The 20,191-nt window shown below is 41.9% G+C and overlaps 1 protein-coding gene across 1 annotated transcript in view; it reads left to right on the forward strand.

The window, feature by feature from the left end:
* Positions 1-20,191, forward strand: part of GNA12 (G protein subunit alpha 12) — an 82,324-nt gene that overhangs the window by 36,150 nt on the left and 25,983 nt on the right. The window contains 1 exon segment of the mRNA XM_037813758.1: positions 2,170-2,385. Within this exon segment, the coding sequence (XP_037669686.1) occupies positions 2,170-2,385 (216 nt within the window).

The raw sequence follows: 20,191 nt of genomic DNA on the forward strand, positions 1-20,191 counted from the left end.
TCAATTTGGGGAGAATTGTGTTGACATTTCCAATACATGAACACAGTAGTCTCTCCATTTGTTTAGATTTTCTTTTATTTCTTTCATCAGCATTTTGTAGTTTTCAGGATACAAGTCCTATACTGTTTTGTTAATTTTACATCTAAGAGTCTCTTTTGTTTTTTGTTTGTTTGTTTGTTTTTTAGTGATTGTTAATGGTATTGTAATTCATTGTTAGTGTATAGAAATACATTGATTTTTGCATATTGATTTTATATCCTGCAACCTTGCTGAATTCACTCATTTGTTCTAGGAGTTTGGGGAGTAGATTCCTAAAGACTTCTATGTAGATTATCATGTCCTCTGCAAGTAGGTTTTTTCTGTCTCTCTTTCCTATCTGTTTGCCCTTTATTTCTTTTTCTTGCCTTATCACATGAGCTAGAACTTCCAGTGCTATGTTGAATAGCAGTGGTAAGAGCAAACATCCTTGCCTCGTTCCTGATCTTAGAGAGAAAACATTGAGTCTTTCGCCATTAATTATGATGCTAGCTGTAGGGTTTTTGTAGGTATCCTTTATCCAGTTGAGGAAGTTCTCTTTTTCTTATTTTCTTAGAGTTTTTATCATGGATGGCTATTAATTTTTAATGCAAATGTCTGTCTCCATAGCCAGATTTTAAGTTTCCAGACATCAGATGCTGCTGCATCCTGGACATTTTGTTTTCCCCACAGTGCCTGGCTCCCTGCTTTGAGCAGAATAAGTGTTGAACACTTTTTTGTGGGTTGATAGAACCAGAGCTTGGTCACTAAGGGCAGGTGAGGGCAGCCCTTAGGAGAGAACCCATGATCTCTGCCCAGACATTCCTGCTCAGACGCGTCTGGGGGAGAGATCACAGCTGCCCTTTGTGGCCACCGTCACCCTGCAGCTCAGAGGTCCCAGGCGGAAACTGAGGCCATGGCAGAGACCGGAAGCAGGCAGCACTGACTCACCTACTTGCCCGATGTTGGAAATGAAACTTCTTATGATAAGTGCCACTGATCTGTATATTTTCAAATGGGTGGGTTGTGTGGCATGTGAGTTAAATTGCAGGAAAGCTGTTACTCTTTTGGAGACGTTAAGTGCCAGGTGGGCAGGGCTGGTCCCGGTCGTCTCTGTGATGGTGGGCAGGGGCTCGGTCTCCTGCGGACCCCAGCAGGCGGCTCTGAGGCAGGGGAGGCTTTTCCAGATGGAGCACTGCGTGCACCCAGCTGCCTCCAGGAGGCCTTCTGCTCTCCCTCACCCCCGTCTTGATGGTGGCAGGAGCGTGTTCAGGGTATCCTCCAAGCCCAGAAGCTTTTAGACTCCATATAGCAGGTTTTGAAGCACCTGAGAGTGAGCAGACAGACCTCCTTATGCCCGGCAAGGCAGTTATCACGGAGATAGAGGATTTCCCGTAGTCTGGAGTGTTTTTTCCACTGCCTGGATGCTTTCCCTGATGCTATTTTAGCTTAGGCCCTTTCTCCTTCCCCTTGACCCTGACTGTGAGGTAAAAGAGAGAGAGAGAGCAAAAAATACTAACTTTATTTTTAACAGCGAGGAAAAGAGCAAAAGAATGAAAACTAGTTTCCCACCATCACAAATGACTGTGGCATAAATCTGGAACATGATCCCCTGGCTCCTGTTTCAGTGGGCAGGCCACTCGACTTGGATCCTGTTTGAGTCCCTTCTTGTCTCACAGGCTGCTGCTTTTGTGTGTTTGCCTGTTCTCCCATCCATTTTAGATTGGAACATGCCGTTGGATCCTTCTGGTAGTTACCCTCCCAGATGTCCTTGTTAATGACAGGCAGAACACTTCAAGCAGAGGTTGCTGTTCAGACGTTGTCTGTCTCGCAGACATGGGGTTCGTGTCCAGTGTTTGCACGGCTTCCTCCCATCCACTTGTTTCCCTGCAGTGTCTTTTCGAATTAGTGAGAGCAAAAGGCGAAACTGTTTTTGTGCTGTGTATATACACACATACATATCAGTATGTACATTTATATTGATAAGGTTGTGTTCCCAGGGGCTAAGACATTCGTGCTACTGACAAAACAAACCAACAGACAGATAACTGGTTGATAGCCTGAGTTTTATGCTTTTTGACAGTCGGTTCGCTATTGAGATTCTCTAGTGTTTGGAGCACAATTAAATGGTTTTGTATTTCTTTTATTTCCTAGGGCTCCAGAGTTCTTGTCGATGCACGAGACAAGCTTGGTATTCCTTGGCAGTATTCTGAAAATGAAAAGCACGGGATGTTCTTAATGGCCTTTGAGAACAAAGCGGGGCTGCCCGTGGAGCCGGCCACCTTCCAGCTGTATGTCCCTGCACTCAGTGCTCTCTGGCGGGATTCTGGCATCAGGGAGGCCTTCAGCCGGAGGAGTGAGTTCCAGCTGGTGAGTGAGCCCTCTTTCTGGCCTACCTGCTTACGTGACTCGTTTGGCCTCTAGTAAAATTTCCTTTAAAACTATGCAAATTTACAAGCAAGCTGTAAGTTGCTGTAAACCCTGATGATCGACAACAAAAACACGTGATGGAGGCAAATTAAACTGTCTAAACAGTTCAAGAGGGAGCAAAATTAATTCACTCCAGCTAGATAAATGTATTTGTTCAAGAAATAAAATGGATTCTTAAAATATTGAAGATTGGTGCAACTCAAGGAAATTAAATTCTTTAGAAGATCTTTTTCATGGTAGGAAATTAATTACTGTCCCTTAAAACAGCTTTCCAGCTTGTGATGTATGGATGCTAAGAACTCATTAACGTTTTCGGATCAATGCCTTGATCATCAGTTTACCTGAACCATTCCAAGTTATTCCCTTTAGCTTTTTTCCTTTTATTTTAAGGTCTGAAAGTTTCAAAAAGGCTATCATCATAGGATGTAAGTTTAAAAGCAGAAAATTTGGAGTGTTCTGCCTCTTTGCTTTTTTTGTTTTTAATTATCTTCAATATTAACTAAATACAATGAAAAGTGTCAGATTCCTCCTGTTGCTAGAATAGACATGCAGAACTTGTGTTAAAGCCCACCCAGGTGTGTGGAGATGCCACAGACTCGCATGTGTTTGCCCCCGAGTAACCAGGAACCCCAGCCTTCTTTTGACTTTTGCTGTAATATGGATTTATTTTTAAACAATGCAGTCTTGAGTTTGCCTTTTTAAATTTCATATTAATGGTATCATACTCTGTGTGTGTTTCTGTGACTTGCTTTTCCAGTCACATTGTGAGATTTATTCAAGCACTGTTTGTGGCAGTGGTTCTTTCGTTTTCACTGATGCACAGTATTCCACTGTGTGGATGTTCTCTGACTCATCTCTTCCCTCGCTGGTGTGCCTTTGAATGGTCGCCCATATTTTGCTATTACAAACAGAACTGCTTGGTCTTTCCTGTGTGTCTCCAGATGCACTTGGTCAGTAGCTTCTCTTGGAGTAGGATTGTGGGGCGTGGGGGTGTAAACATCTCCAGATGTACAGGATTTTGCCCGATTGTTTCCAAAGTGGCTCTGCCAATTATGCATCTGCTGGTAGAACGGAGCTCCTGTTGCCTCCCCATCCTTGCTGATATTTAATATTCTCAGGCTTGAGAGGTGTGTCATGGTATCTCATTAGGTCTTAACTGCAGTTTCCCTGGTGATGTTAGCCGTGTGTGTTTCCTCTTCTGGGAGGTGCCCATCTCGCCTTTGCCCATTGCTTTCTGCTGAGTTATGGGTGGCTTCTCGTTCATTAGAGGAGCTGTATGTGCAGTTTGCCCAGTAACCCTTCAGTCGGTTCCCGATGCCCTTCCCTCAGTTTCCCCTGTTAGCCTCGTGTGCCAGCACAATGCAGGCCTCAAAGCCAGGAGGTTAACGTTGGTGCCATGCCAGTAATTAAGGTCCAGCTCTCCTTTCCATTCCAGGAGCCAGTCCGGGTTCCACGCTGCCTGGAGTTGTCCATCTGTGATGACAGGTTCTCTGTCCCTCGTTGGCTTTGTGACTTCCACACTTGTAAAGGGTACTGGTCTGTTATTTTGTAGGATGCCCCTGAGTTTGGGTTTATCTGATGCTTTCTTATGATTAGGTTGAGGTGATGCATTTTGGCAAGAAAACCACAAAAGTGGCATTGTTCCCTGCTCAGAGTGTTTTCTCAGAGGGCACGTGGTATTATGTCTGATCTCCGAGAATGCTAACCTTTATCGCTTGGTGAACGTGGTGTTTTTGAGGTTTCTCCACTGCAAAGTTACTGTTTTTCTCTATGTTATGAATAAATATCTTGGGGGAGATACTTTGAAACTATGCAAATATCCTGTTTCTCCTCAAGCTTTCACCCGCTGTATTTAATATGCATTGGTGGGACTTGGGATGACATTTTTATTAACCATTTTTCATTTTCACATTCTTTCTCAAGTTTACTTTAAAAAATTAAGGTAAAAGAGTTAAAAGAAGTAGAAGATGTGAGAGTTATAAAAAGAAATTTTCATCTCCTAAAGGGCAGGGATATAAGAAACAGTCAGGGAAAACTAATACCCAGGTATAGAATTGGGGTTGAGCCCCGTCCCCCCAAAAACTCACATGGTCTGGTAATGAAGGTTTTAGTCCATTCCAAGCTTGAATGGAAATTGCTATTGTCAGTTGAGAATTAACCAAAGAAGGAAATAAGAACATCCAGAGCCAGTTTTTTACAACTGATGTGTGCTGAGTATTCTGCCCAGGATATGGCATGGATGGTTTTGTCAGACTTTTGTCATGTGCCTTACTCCATCAGAATCCGTGTTCTGGGGTTTGGTCGGGCACTCTTATTTTTACAGATATGGAAATAAGCCCAGAGAGGTTATGTGGCCTGCCCAAGGCCGCATCTTCCTGTTAATCGCTTGGGAAGCGGGCCCGAAAGGCTAGTGTGCCTTTTCCTCCCTGGATTCCTTGTCCGTTCATTGGTGAAGCTCCTACGGAGCACCTGCTGTGTGCGGACACTGTGCCTGCTGCTGGGGGTGCAGGGGTGAGACCGGAAACGGATCCTGTCCCCAGAGAGCTGCTCATCAGGGTGCAAATGTGGCGTTTGATCAGGGCAGGGACGCCCCTAGGTGGGTCAGCAGACGGCCCTTAGACCGCGGGGCCTCTCTTGCCTCTTGGGAGGTGATCGGGCAAGTCAGTTCCTAGCTGTTGACGCCAAGCCAGGGAGGGCAAAGTTGAAAGGGTTTTGTTAAGTTAGTCTGAGCTCCCCCCAGCTGAATGAGGGGAAAGGTAATAGCGAATAATACAACATTCTGTGAAATACTCTGTGGGTTAATGGAGACAGATCCCAGCTGGGTGTTCAGTCTTGTGCATCTGTTTCGTTTATGGAGTTCGTTCGTTCATTCAGCAGACATTGGGCATCTCCACCATGTGCCAAGCACTATTCTCAGTGCTGGGGAAATAGCAGTGAGAGGAACTGACACAAGGCCTTGCCCTCTGATAAGAGGAGCTGGGCAGTAAATCAGTGCTGTGTGTGTTACGTGGAGTAGAGGAAAATAAGACGGGGAACTGGGAGGGAGAACGTGGGGAGAGGGGGCCTGGGGTTGAATGAGGCAGTCAGGGAAGGTCCCCTCAGCAGACTGGGTCGCCCCGCATGTGTTGTCCCTTCTTTCCTGTCATGGTGTTTTCTCTGTGAACATGGCCACGGAGCCAAAGACTGCGTTTGTGCTCTCGCTTGTGGCTGGGTGCAGTGTGGGCTGAGCTCTGGCCTTGCTCTTAAGGTGCCCCCCCTCCACTGGGTGAAACCACAAGCCAGAGCGACAGGCCGAGTCGGGGGGGGGGGGCACCAGCCAGCCCGTATTGATTAGGCTGGTGTATCGAAGCGGGGTGCCAGGCAGGAGGCAAGAGTGTTCCAGCCAGAGAGGGGAGGGGCACAAACTCCAGGATCCCGGGGTGGGAGTGTGCTTCGGTGCTGCAGAGCACACGCAGAGGCAGGGAAGAGACTGTGACGTGGGCGGTAGCAGAGGACGTTGGGGGCTAAGGCCCAGGGTGGGCCACGTGGTGCCAAGGCCTGTGGTGGGCCACGGTGAGGACTTGACTTGGACAGTCGTCTCTGAGCTGATTCACGTTCCAACAGCTCCCCAAGGCTATTGTGGTGACGATCCAGGTGACAGGCGCCGGGGCTCAGATCAGGGCAGAGTCAGGGTGATGAGAGGTGGTCAGATTCTGGGTTGTGTTGGAGCTGGAAAGGAATTCCAAGGGCCTTTTGTCCAACTTCCCGTCCAGTATAAGGATCCCTCTGCCTCGGCCCCGATAGCTGATATTTAGCCCCAACCCTGGTGTTTTCTTTCTTTCTTTCTTTCTTTTTAAATCTAGAACCCTTGATGGGGATCCCTCTGTTTTTCCCTGTGAGCACCTTCCAGGCTGCCCCTGTGTGCCCGGAAGCTGCCCTGGAGCATAGGGTATGTGCTCCCGGTATCATCGCATCAGGGTTGACTTCCCTGGGTCCTTGTTTTCTGCCAGGAGCAGAGACCAAGGCCCCCCGTCTCCTGTGAGGACTGGTTACTTTTCATTTCCTTCAAGTCTTAAGATTCGTGTGTTGGATTAGGAATCCTGAGGGAAAAGGGCTTGAGCAGGGGAGGGGAAGGCTACGTAGCAGCCTGGAGATTCCCCCAGCTGAGCAGCAGCCCCGATCTGCACCGCCTGGGGACTGGTCGAGGTCTCAAGTGTTTGATTTGTATTTCATGTTTAATAGTTAGTAAAAGTTGAAGTCAGCCAGTAGGAGCAATCTATACCCCTCCCAGGTGCATTCTCTCATACAGAGTTTCCCTGTACCTTCAGCCATACTAGTTTTATAATCGTCTTTAGTTTTTGCTAGTGTAAGTGAAAATTCCCATGATTATTAGTGAGGTAGAGTTCTTTTCACATGTTTGTTGGTCATTTATGTTTATTCTTTTGTGACTTGGATGTTGACATCCTTTGCTTGTTTCTTTCTGTTGGACCAGGTTTCTCTTTTGTTGCTTTGGACCAGTGTCTCATCAGCTGCCTGTTAGGTTTTTTTATTTTGCAATGATTATAGATTCACAGGAAGTTGCAGAGACAGCACAGAGAGGTCCCTTATACCCTTCCCCAGTTTCCCCCAGTGGCTGCGTAATGTGACAGCCAGGAAATCGCTGGGGTGTAGCTGTCTGCTACCCCTTCATTCACACCCACCCTCTCCCTGCAACACCCCCAGGCCCTGGCAACCGCTGATCTGCTCTCCATCTCTACAGTGTTGTCATTACAGAATTTTATATTAATGGAACCATACAGTATATGACATTTAGAGATTGACTTTTGTGCACTCATTACAATGCCGTTGAGAGCCATCCAGGTTGTTTTGAGGATCAGTCGCCTTTTTAATGCTGAATATCGAGTGTCATCCATGGTTCAGATGGGCCACAGTGTGTGTTTATAACCCCCCCCATATATGTGTGTATATATATGTGTGTGTGTGTGTGTGTGTAAAAGAAGAATACATGATTTTTTATCTTGTAGAATAGGTTAGAAATGTCCAAAATTAGTGAATCATATAGAGAAAATAGAGTTATATTTAGGCACTACAAGAGTCTAAATACTTTTCTTAGTCTTAGTTTTGTATTTTGTGTGTATGTGTTTGACCTTTCAAACACTATTAAACCATGATGTGATTCATGGTGGAAAATCTCAGCCTTCTTAAAACTTACGTTAGTCAGACAAACTTGAGAAATCCTCTAATTAAATCTTCCTGTTGATATTGAGAGAGTTTGAAGCCTGGAAGTTCAAGAAACTTGCCATGGTGAGAAGGCTAATGAATGGCCTCGCCAAGGTTAGAATGCAAAGGGCTCCCCCGGTGGAGGCTGGTATGGGCCCTGATCCCAGCTCTGGAGGGGAGGGGGACCCCTAGTTTTTCCACCAGAGTGGCTCTTGCTTGAAGCCCCAGAAGCAGGGGGTTGCATTTGCTGTTCTTGGATTGTGCGTGGGTGGGAAACTTCTGTGGCCTGGCCTTTCCCCCCCATTTCTTTAATCCTGAGGAGTATTATATACATACAACCTCTGAAAAGCTACCTCTTACGAAAAAGGCAGTGACGTGTTCTACATTTTAACATAGATCCTCCTGGAAAATGTTCCTATGAAGCTGTCCCTCAGGGTGATTTGTAAGCTGGTGGTCTGATGACTCAGGTAGAAATGTGGTGTCGGATATAGTAGAATTAATAATGAAATATTTAGCATGATAACAAGGCCAGAAACCCTCAAAGAAAAAGAATAATAGATCTAACTACTTAAACATTTTAAACTTTTGTGTGGCAGAAGACAGCATAAAGAAAGTTAAAAGGCAAATGATAAATTAGGAAAAAATTGCATCAGCTTTTGAAAAGATGCTTCTGTGAGTGTGTAAAACAGCTGCAGCCTGCACGAGAGTACTCTTGTGAGTCCATAAATGAGGAAACTACTACCCCAGTAGGCAACTGAGTAAAGGAGAAATGAGACCCCCGACTTCACGCGTAATTATGGAAAACTAGTCAAAGCATTAAGGAGACAACTTTTTGCCACTTGGATGGTGGCTATGAAGAAGGGAGCCCACGGCTCTCAGGGCCTGGGGACTCGGTCCTGTCGGAGACAAGTGGGAGCAGGGAGGGAAGCGGTTCCTTGGTTTGTGCCCAAACGTGGGGTTTTATCCTCTGGCAGTAATTGATCTTCCATGGAATTTATCCTAAAGTAATAATTGTACGATTCTGGAGCCTAGCTGTAGTGGACTGGTTATTCAGGCAATGACTGTTGCTGAAGATAATTTAAAATGCTAGATAAAATGTTAAAAACAACTTGACAAAAGCATTTGAGAGCTGACGAAGTTACATAGAATCACCAGGCCAACCCCAAAGAGAGAGAGAAGCCTGAGAGGGAGCCGGCCCTCGCAGCTGCCTGTTCCTAAGACGTTTGGTGACTGAACTGTGAAGCCGAGCTGTGGTTTTTGGCAGACTTTCCGGGGCTTTGGCAGAAAGACGGAAATTTAAGATCTCCAAAGCCGGAGATGCGGAGGGTCAGTCAACTTCAGTGGGCATCGTGTGCACCCCAGCGAGCGGGAGGACCCTGGGCTCGCCTGGCCACTCTCGCTACATGTTACTGGCGCTTGGGCTGTGAAAGAAAACAGCAGTGCCTCCTTTTAGGTGGAATAATGAGAGGTGTGAAATATCTAGCGCCATGCTTGGCAAGTAGCATTAGCTTAAGAAACCAGTTTCCGAGTTTAGAGTGTCTTTTGTGCTCAGCACTTGGCTATGAGCTTTAGAAGGAGTCACCCTCTTCCTGTCGTCTCACTCACAGCCAGCCTTTTAATGCCTGACGTGGATTAGGGATTACACCGCCTGTGGCTAAGGGATCAGCAGGCAGCTCGAACCCTGCCTAAGTGGGGAGCTGTTGGTCAGACTGTCAGGGAAGAATTTGGGTTTCTCACTTAGGTGGGTTTCTGGTGAAAGAAGAAATGCTCAAAGGAAATGGGGAGGGAGGAGGGCCTTGATGGGTTGATAAAATCCATAAGAGAAAATCTGATTCTGAAAAATTGAGTTGAAGCTAATGAAAGAGGCATCTAGAAAAAACAAGGACTTCCCTGTTCTGGCTGCTCTTAGGAAAGCTTTTCTTAGGTTTATTTATTAACTTTTTCTGACCTTTTTTCTTTTTTTCTTTCTTTCTTTTTTTTTAAAAAAAAATAACCCCTTATCATTGAACTTTCTAACAGACCAGTGCTAACAGTTGAGTGAGTGTATCCCGGTGAATCTTTGTCACAGTTCAGGCCCAGGTGATGCGGCTTGGCTGGGGTGTGGCATTCCTTTTCCGACTGGCTCTTCGTGAGTGTGAATGAAGGTGTAGTTTACCATTTAATAAATCAGGAGATTTATTTTCTGAAGTTGGAGAACATCTTTGCTGGGATTACCAGGAATGCCTCTAAAGTTTTTATCAGCATTTTCTCTTTCCTTGCTTGAAAAATTCCAGGTATAGAAATAAATCCTCATTGTTACTGATAAGCCTTTATGAGCCACGTGGTCAGCTTCCACAGCAGTGGTGTTTTCCTCCGTGTCCTTCCCTGGCTCCCACCACCTTTCCCAGAGGTGATTAGCCAGCCTCTTTTTCCCTGCAGCTCACTCCAGTCCTTTGTGTTTCTTTATTTCTACAAGGAGAGGACAGAAGTTTCATTATATTTTTGGCTACATTGCCAGATCTGTGTCATTATTTTCAGATATTAGAATAAGAGTTTCTTTACACTTAAAATAGGAGTTCTCTCCTCCCATCCTATCCCCAAAGAGTCTTGAATTCAGAATATTAGATTGCACTAAAATGCTTTGTTTTAAAAGAAACCGCATAGGATTGCGGGAAGATGGCAGATAAGGTAGCTCCTGGAATCAGCCCCTGTCCCGAAACAGCTGTGGAACTGTCAGGGACTGTCTGATTCAACTATTTTGGAACACTGTGCAGCATCCAGAGAAGAGCTGGAGGAAGAGATTGGTAAATTGCAGTAAATGCTGGTGAATTTCACCCTCTGCGGCAGCTGCCACCCCCCATCCCCTGGCTGCATGGCAGGTGGCCGTGGGTTCTGCAGCCAGCCCCTGGTGCAGCTTGCCAGTGCCAAGGTGGGCTAGAAGGACCTCATCCTCCGAAATCCGGGGGGGCGTGGTCTGACTGCTCCTCACTGCCCTGGATCGGCTCCGTCACATCTTTGGTGGGCCAACCCTAAAGGTGGCCATTATTCCAGCCCCACTCCAGGAGGAGTGGCAGAGGAGTCTTAAAGAGGCCATCCTTCCTTCCCCTCTCCTCTGGGCACTTTCCATTTCCCATTTGGAGCAAAAATAATTTGGAGGAGTCACAAATTGATGGCTCCAGCCCTCAATATCACCAACAAAAACACCCCTGCAGTCCCAGAGAAGTGGAAGAACTAGATTTCTAGAGTTTCAACAATATAATAACTCAGAATGTCCAGTTGCCAACAAAAAAATTTACAAAAGCCCATTCACAGGAAAAAAAGAATTTTCCAGAAGCCACCCCTGAGGAAGCTTATGCATTGGGAATATTAGACAAAGACTTTAAATCAACCATTTTAAATATGTTCAGTGAACTAAAGAAATCCACATGTAAAGAACTAAAGAAAACTAGGAAAACGAACAAAATAAAGAGATGGAAATTGTAAAAGGGAACCAAACATTTTGCAGCTGCAAAGTACAGTAATTGAAATGAAACACTCATTAGACAGATTCAATAGCAGATTTGAACAAGGCAGAAGAAAGGATCAACAAACTTGAAGATAAGACCATAGAAATTATCCAGTGTGAGGAGAAGAAAGAAAAATTAGTGAAAAAAAAGTAACAGAGCCTGAAGGACCTGTGGGACACCATCAAATGTACCAACATACACATCACTGGAGTTCCAAAAGGGCAAAAGATAGAAAAAGGGGCAGAGAAAGTGTTTGACAAAGTAATGGCTGAAAACTTCCCAAATCTTATGAAAGACATGAATGTACACAACAGGAGGCTCAGCAAGCCCCAAGTAGGATAGGCTCTGCAAGATTTAGACCAAGACACACTATAGCAAAATTGACAGCATCCAAAAACAAAGAGAGGATTTTGAAAACAGCAGGAGAGAAGCAATTTGTCACATACACAGGATCGCCAAGAATATTAACAGTGATTTTCTAATCAGAAACCATGGAGGATAGGAGACAGTGAGAGGTATATTTGTGTAAGTCCTTAGAGAGGGAAAAAAAACTGTCAACCAGAAATTCTATGTCCAGCCCAATTATCTTTCAAAAATGAAGGAGAAATTAAGACATTTACAGATAAAAGCTAAGAGAGTTTATTACCAGAAGATCTGCCCTACAAGAAATACTAAAGGGAGTCCTTCAAGCTGAAATAAAAGAAAAATAGACAATCACTCAAAGCCATAAGAAGAAATAAAGAACACTGGTAAAGGTGACTACGTAGGTAAATAGAAAATTCTGTGTTGTCCTGCTTCTGGTTTGTAACTGCTTTTTCCCTCAGGCAAATGTGTAAAATAATATTGTAAATTTATGTTAAATGACAGACAGGGTATAAAGATTTAATCTAAGACAATAACAATATAATGGGGGGGATGAAGATGTGCAGGAGTAAAGAATTTGTATACCGCTGAAGTTAAGGCTGGTAGTAGTTGAACTAGGTTATTATTAGTTTACGATGTTTGTTGTATTTACAAAGGTAACCACTAAGACAATAACTAAAAAATATAGAGAAAAGAAAAGAAAGGAATCAAAAGGATACACTACAAAATGGCAACTAAATACAAATAAAGAGTAAGAGAGTAATTGAGGAAGAAAAAACATACAAGACATACAGAAAACAAACAGCTAAATGGCAGTGGTCGATCCTTCTGAGTTATTACCTTAAATGTCAGTGGATTAAACTCCCCTGTTCAAAGGCAGAGATTGGCAGATTGGATGAAAAAGCATGATCTGTCCATATGCTGTCTACAAGACACTCACTTTAGGTACAGAGACACATAGGGGTTGAAAATAAAAGGGTGGAAAAAAGATATTCCATACAAACAGTATCAAAAGGGAGCCAGAGTCACTATATTATTATCAGACAAAATAGACTTTAAGTCAAAAAAGATAATGAGACACAGAAGGATATTATATATTGATAAAAGGTTCAAACCAGCAAGAAGATATAACAATTATAAAAATATATGCACCTCATAACAGAGCCCCAAAATATATGGAGCAAAGATCAACAGAATTGAAGGGAGAAATACATAGTTCTACAATAATAGTTGGAGACGTCAATGCACCACTTTCAATGGAACATCTAAGCAGAAGGTCAATAAGGAAATAGAGGGCTTGAACATCACCATTAACCAACTAGACCTAATAGACATGTGTAGAACACTACCCAACTACAGTAGAATAGTCATTCTTCTCAAGTGCACTTTGAACATTTTCCAGGACAGACCATATGTTAGACCACAAATCAAATCTTAATAAATTTTAAAATATTGAAATTGTACATAGTATCCTCTTTGACCACAATGGAATAAAACTAGAAATCAATAGAAGGAGAACCGGAAACTTTGCAAACATGTGAAAATTAAAGAATGCACTATTAAATGACCACTGGGTCAAAGAAGAAATCACAAGGGAAATTGGGTATTATTTTGAGATGAATGAAAATTTATGGGATGCAGTGAAAGCAGTGCTCAGAGGGAAATTTATGGCTCTAACTGCCTATGCTAAAAAAGAAGAAAAATCACAAATCAGTAACCTAACTTCACTGCTAAAGAAACTGGAAAAAGAAGTGCATCCTAAACCCAAAGTTATAAGAAGGAAGAAAACAGTAAAGATTAGAGTGGAGATAAATGAAATACAGAATAATAAAACAATAGAGAAAATCCACGAAACCAAATTTGGTTTTTTGAAAAGATCAATAAAGCAAACTTTTAGCCAGATTGACAAAGAAAAAAAGAGAAAGGACTCAGATAACTAAAATCAGGAATAAAAGTGGGGACATTACTACTGATCTCATAGAAATAAAAGGGATTAAAATTAATAATAATAAGAGGGTACTGTGAGCAATTGTATGCCAACAAATTAGAAAACCTAGATGAAATGGACACATTCCTAGAAGCATACAAATTATCTAATCTGAGACACAAGAAGAAATAGAAAATTTCAGCAGCACAATGAAAAGTAAAGATATTGAATCAGTAATCAAAAGTCTCCCAACAAAAAAAGTCCAGAATGACTCCACTGTGAATTCTGCCAAACATGTGAAGAAAAACTAAAACTAATCCTTCTCAAACTCTTCCAAAAAATAGAAGAGGGACTACTTCGTAACTCAAGTCTATGAGGCCCTCATTACCCTGATACCAAAGCCAGATAAAGGCAACACAAGAAAAGAAAATTACAGACCAATAACCTTTATAAATGTAGATGCAAAAATCCTCAAAAAAAAAAAAAAAAAAATCCTGGCAAACCAAACAAGTGGGATTTATTCCAGGAATGCAAAGATGTTTAATGTACGAAAACCAGTCACTGTAATACACCACATTAATAAAATGAAGGAAGAAAATCATGATTATCTCGATATAGAAAAGTCCTTTGACAAAATCCAACATCCTTTCGTGATTTAAAAAAAAAAAAAAAACACTCAGAAAACCAAGAGTAGAAGGTAACTTTCTCAACATGATAAAGGGCATTTATGAAAATCCCACAGAAAATATCATACTCAGTGGTGAAGAACTGAAACTTTCCTCTCAGTTCAGGAACAAGACAAGGATGCCCGTTGTCACCACCGTCATACAACACTGTACTGAAAGTTCTACCTGGGGCAGTCAGGCAAGAAAAAGACATAAAAGACATCCAAATTCAAAAGGAAATCAAATTATCCTTATTTGTGGATTACATGATCCTATATGTAGAATATCCCAAAGAATTCACAAGAAATCTGCTAGAACTAATAAACAAATTCAGCAAAGTTGCAGGATACAAGATAAACAAGCAGAAGTCAGTTGAGTTCCTATACACCAGTAATGAACAATCTGAAAAGCAAATCAAGAAAACAATTCCATTTACAATAACATCTAAAAGAATAAACTATCTAGGAATAAATTTAACTAAGAAGGTGAAAGACTTGTAGGCCTAGGAACATTGCGTGAGAAATTAAAGAAGTCCTAGATAAATAGAGAGGCCTCCCATGTTCATGGATTGAAAGACTTAATATTGTAAAGATGTCAGTTCTGCCTAATGTGATCTACAAATTCAATGCAATCCCTATCAAAATTCCAACAACCTTTTTTGCAGAAATGGAAAAGCTGATCCTCGAATTCATATGGAATTGCAAGGGACCCCGAATAGCCAAAACAATCTTGAAAAATCAGAACAAAGTTGGAGGACTCACACTTCCTGATTTCAGAACATACTACAAAGCTACAGTAATTAAAATGGTGTGGTACTAACAAAAGAATAGATATATAGACCAGTGGAATAGAATTGAGAGTCTAGCGTTAAATCCACACGTCTATGGCCAGTTGATTTTCAGCAAGGGTGCCAAGTCCACTCAATGGGGGAAAGAATTGTTTTTTCAACAATTTGCGCTGGAACAACTGGAAATCCACATGCAGAAGAATGAATGTAAACCCTTTCGTCTCACCATATGCAAAAATTTAAATTAATTCTACAAAATTAATTAAAATGAATCAAGTAGGAACACTCATTCACTGCTGGTGGGGATGTAAAATGGTAGCGCTGCTGTGGAAGACAGTTTGGAGGTTCCTCGGGAAGCTAAGTGTAGAATTACCATATGACCCAGCAATCCTGCTATGAGGTATATACCCAGAAGAACTGAAATCAGGGACATGAACAGACATCTGCACACCGATGTTCATAGTGGCATTATTCCTAGTTGCCAAAAGATGGAGGCAACCCAACTATCCATCAACCGATGAATGCATAAACCAAATGTGATACATATATATATATATGTTTATGATGGAATATTATTCAGCTGTAAGAAGAACTGAAGTCCTGATGCATGTGACCACATAGAAGAATCTTGAGAACATTATGTTCAGTGAAGTAAGACACAAAAGGACAAATATTGTATGATCTCACTGATATGAACTAATTATAAGCAAACATATAGAGTCAGAATCTAGAATATAGGTTACAGGGTGTACAGTGGGGGTACAGAATGGGGAGCTGATGCTTAATTTGTACAGAATTTCTGTTTAGGTTGATTGTAAATGTTGAGAAATGGATAGTGGTGATAGTAGATCATTATCGTGAGTAATTAACAGCTTTGAATTATGTTTGTGAATGTGGTTGAAAGGGGAAGTTGGGGTCACATGTGTTACTAAAAAGAAAGTTAGAAGATAAAACATGGGGCTGTACAACACAGTGAACTGTTTGTGGGTGATGGACTGTGATTAATAGTACAAACATAAGAATGTTGTTTCATGAATTATAACAAATGTATGACACTATTACAATGTGTTAATAATAGGGTGGTATATGGGGAAAATATTCGTAATGTAAACTATGGACTGTAGTTAGCAGTAATATTTTAATATTCTTTCATCAATTGTAACAAAGTTACCACACTAATGCAAAGTGTCATCAATAGGGAGGTATATGAGGACATTGTATTTTTTACATTTCTTTTCTGTAGACCCACAACTTTTCTAATTAAAAAAATAATAATTAAAAAAAAACCATTATGCTGTGAAAGAAATCAGACACAAAATGCTACATATTGTATGATTCCATGTATAGTAAATGTAAATAAACCTATAGAGATAGAACTAGATTAGTGGTTATGTCGGCCTAGGAAAGAATAGAAGGATTGAGAAGTAACTGCTAATGGGTATGGGGGTTTTTCTTTCTGGAGTAATGAAAATGTTCTAAAATTGATTGTGAATGCACAATTCTGTAATAATCCTAAAAGCTATTGATTGTATACTTTGGATGGATTGTATGGTATATGAATATATCTCAGTAAAACTGATTTTTTAAAAAATGGATCAAAGACTTGTAAGAGCTAACACTATTAAACATTTATGAGAAAACATAGGGACCTTGTAGTGGGCAATGGAATTTTAGATTTTATACCAAAAGCACAAGCAGTGAAAAAGAAAATAGAAAAATAGGACTTCATCAAAATTTAAAACTTTGTGTATCAAAGAACATTAGCAAGAAAGTGAAAAGACAACTTACAGAATGGGGGAAAATATTTGGAAACATGTATCTGATGAAGGTTTAATATTCAGGAATATATATAAGAACTACAGCTCAACAAAACAAAGACAAACAACTCAATTTTAAAAATAGACAAAGGGCTTGAATAGACATTTCTCCAAAGATGATATTCAAATGGCCAATAAGTGTATGAAAAGGTGCTCAATATCACTAGCCATTAGAGAAATGCAGGTTAAAACTGCAGTGAGATACCACTTCACCCCCACTAGGATGGATATTTAAGAAACTGAAAATAGCAAGTGTTGGCAAGGATGTGGAGAAATAGGAACACTCACACATTGTTGGTGGGAATGTACAATGGGGCGGCCACTGTGAAAAACAGTTTGGGGAATCCTCAGAAAGTTAAGCACAGAATTACCATATGACCTGGCAGTTCCACTCCTGAAAGCAAGAACTCAGACAAATGCTTGTATATATTATTCACAATTCCCAAAAGGTGGAAGCCACCCAAGTGTCCATCAACAGATGAATCGATAAAGAAAATGTGGTCCATCCATACAATGGAATGTTATTTGTCCATAAAAAGAGGTGATTTGCTGATATATGCGACAACATGGCTGACCCTTGAAGACATCTTGTTGAGTGAAAGAAGCCAGCTATAAAAGGACAAATATTGTAGAATTTCTCTTACCTGAAATACGTAGAATAAGAACATTCAGAGGGACAGAAAGCAGAATAGTGGTTAGCAGGGGTGGCGGGAAGGGGCAGTGCTGAATTAGTGTGCTTTGGTTTAGGGTGATGGAAATTGCCTGGAAATAGTGTAAACGTTGCACAGTTTTGTCAGTGTACTTAATGTCAAATAATTGTCCACTTAAAATGGTTAAAATGATTTTCATGTTATGTATATTTTATCTTAATTAAATAAATTAAAAAAAAATAAAAGGCCACCCCATAAGTTTTGAGAAAAGCAGAGTTCAGCAAGAGAAAGGTAGGGACCAAACTGGGTCTGCCCAACGAATTGAACCCAGGAAGGTGAGACGCTGAGGGAGAAGGAGCGAGGCAGTGCTCCGGTGTAGTCGTGACGAGCCAAGGATGGTCACTCGCTTTGCTTTTTGGCTTCCTCCTCTGCATTCCAACTCTGCTGTAAGGTTAGCAGGATTTGTTATGGAAGACACTAGTTAGTAAATGCACTTTATTCTTTGGAACGTACGTTAATTTTTAAACATAATTTTACGTACACTCTTTCCACGACCCGGTTGAGTTGTAAAATTCTTGACAACCACAGTATGGTGGGAATGAAAGGCTTTGGTGTCGTGGGCGTGTTACGCTTGAATAGGCACTCAGGTCTGGTCACAACTTGTTTTCAGAAGGTTTTGATCTCATCCCTTAAGCTATGTTCGATATCAAAGGAACTCGATTTGGCTGTGGTCCATTGGCAGTGGGAGTTTTGCCTCATTCGGGGGGCATTTTAGCAAATTCTGCCGAGCCTGCTTCTTAGTTTGACTTTCTCAAGCAGCATAATGGAACAGGGCTGGATATGTCATAGACAAGAGTTTTTAAGGCAAATGTGACTGTCCTCAGAATTCTGGCTTCACTCCTCTTTTGCTTGCCAGTACAAGTATTGAGTATTGATGTTTTATCAAGCTCTCTTGTCAGAACTTGCTGATCATTGGCCTTCTTTCCTTTCATCTGTCTCCTTTTCATAATTCTCATATGCAGAATAGTTTACCCTTTAGCTTCTCTTATAGGAGACCCTTCTCTACCCACTCTAAGTCCGTGGATATGCATTCCTTCCTTTTTCCGGTGCCATGGCAAATACGGAATGGTAGAAGGACACTCTGGCCAGAGAAAGGGGAGGCTGGTGGCCTCGCCCAGGTGTGGAGTGGGGCTGGGGGGGACAGGGGGAGGTGGGGGGAGGGGGCCCCAACTTGTTTATCCTTCTCCATCCCTGCGCTACCTGGGAGTGTCTCGGGTGGAATTGCTGGGACACAGGCCGTGCGTACCTGAAGTTTCAGTCAACTTTTCAAGTTGTATTGGTGTACACTCCACCAGCAGTGTGCAGTGTCCCAGCTCCTCCATCTCCTCAGCCCGAGTGTGACAGTCTCTCTTTTTCACGTAGCCACTCTGATGAGTGTCTGGAGGATCTCATTTTGGGTTTTGTATATTGAAGTATAATTTATAAAAGATAAGATGCAAACTCTTAAGTGTATACAGGTTGATGAATTGTTTCCTGTGTGTGCACTCACACGGCCCCGTACAAGGACATCTACCTCAGAACGTCCCTCTTGCTTCTTCCAACCACGTGATGTCGCTCCGCCCAGAGGTCCCCGCTGCTCTGGCTATCACCATAAATTAGTGGTTTTCCTGCTTCTGAAGTCCATTTAAGTGAACTAATTTAGTATGTACTCTTACATCTGGCTTCTTTGCTCACAATGACTCTAATATTCGTCTGTGTTGTTACATGTGTAGTTCATTCTTTTTTATTTCTGTATAGTATTCCATTAAATAACTAGAACACAATTTCTTTATTTGTGCTCCTGTGTATTTTTGTTGTTTCTAGCTTTGGACATTTCTTATACTTGTCTCTTAATGGACATATACTCTCATTTCTCTTGGGGGTATACCTAGGAATGGACGTGCTTGATTGTAGGGAGGTGCTGCCAAATATTACTCCAGAGTAGCTGTACCAGTCTGTACTCTCTGCAGCGTTGTGTGAGAGTTGTTCCGTGTTCTCACCAGTATTAGGCATTGCCAATTGTTAGTCTTTTTAACTCTTAAGTATTCTGAAGTGCATCACACTGGTGTTTTACTTTGCATTTCTAAATAAGTGCTTTGTTGACTAAATAAGTTCAGCACCTTTTTATACATTTATTGGACAATGGAATATCCTCTTTGGTAACATGTTTGAGTCTTTTGCCCTTTTTCTATTAGGTTGTCTTTTTCTTATTGACTTGTTGGTATTCTTGGTATGAGTCTTTCATCAGATTGTGAATATCTTCTCCTACTCTAGATTGCCTTTTTAATTTTAACAGCACTATCGAGGTGTCATGCACATACCATGAAATTCCCTTTTTTAAAGTGTACAGTTCAATGGTTTATAGTAACATTACAAAGCTGTATAACCATCACTATTGCAGAATCGTTCAGTCATCACCTTAGATATTGCCAACTGATGAGAAGTGAAGTTAGAGATAGAGCTAGCCAACGGCATTTTTCTACCTTTGCCTGTACTCAAAAGATGAAGTAACAGGGAGTAGTTTTCCCTCTCCTGCATAAAGCAACCAAAAAACTGAGCAAACAATATGAAACAATGGCTTTTAACACATCAAACCTCGGGCAGTAAAGGACAGTGATTCCTGAGAGAGAGGGAACAAACGAAGTAACCCCTGTGATTGCCCCAGCTTACTCTGACACGGATGGGGGAGCCCACGTGGAGCCCAGCAGACTCCCTAAGCCGAGGAGATGGAGCGCAGAGCCCATGGAGACCAAGGCCGCTAGAATTTGTGGGACGGAGTATTAGAGGAGAGATTGCTGCACATAGAGAACTCCA

Source organism: Choloepus didactylus, chromosome 21 (assembly GCF_015220235.1).
Source record: "Choloepus didactylus isolate mChoDid1 chromosome 21, mChoDid1.pri, whole genome shotgun sequence".
Classification (NCBI taxonomy): Eukaryota; Metazoa; Chordata; class Mammalia; order Pilosa; family Megalonychidae; genus Choloepus; species Choloepus didactylus.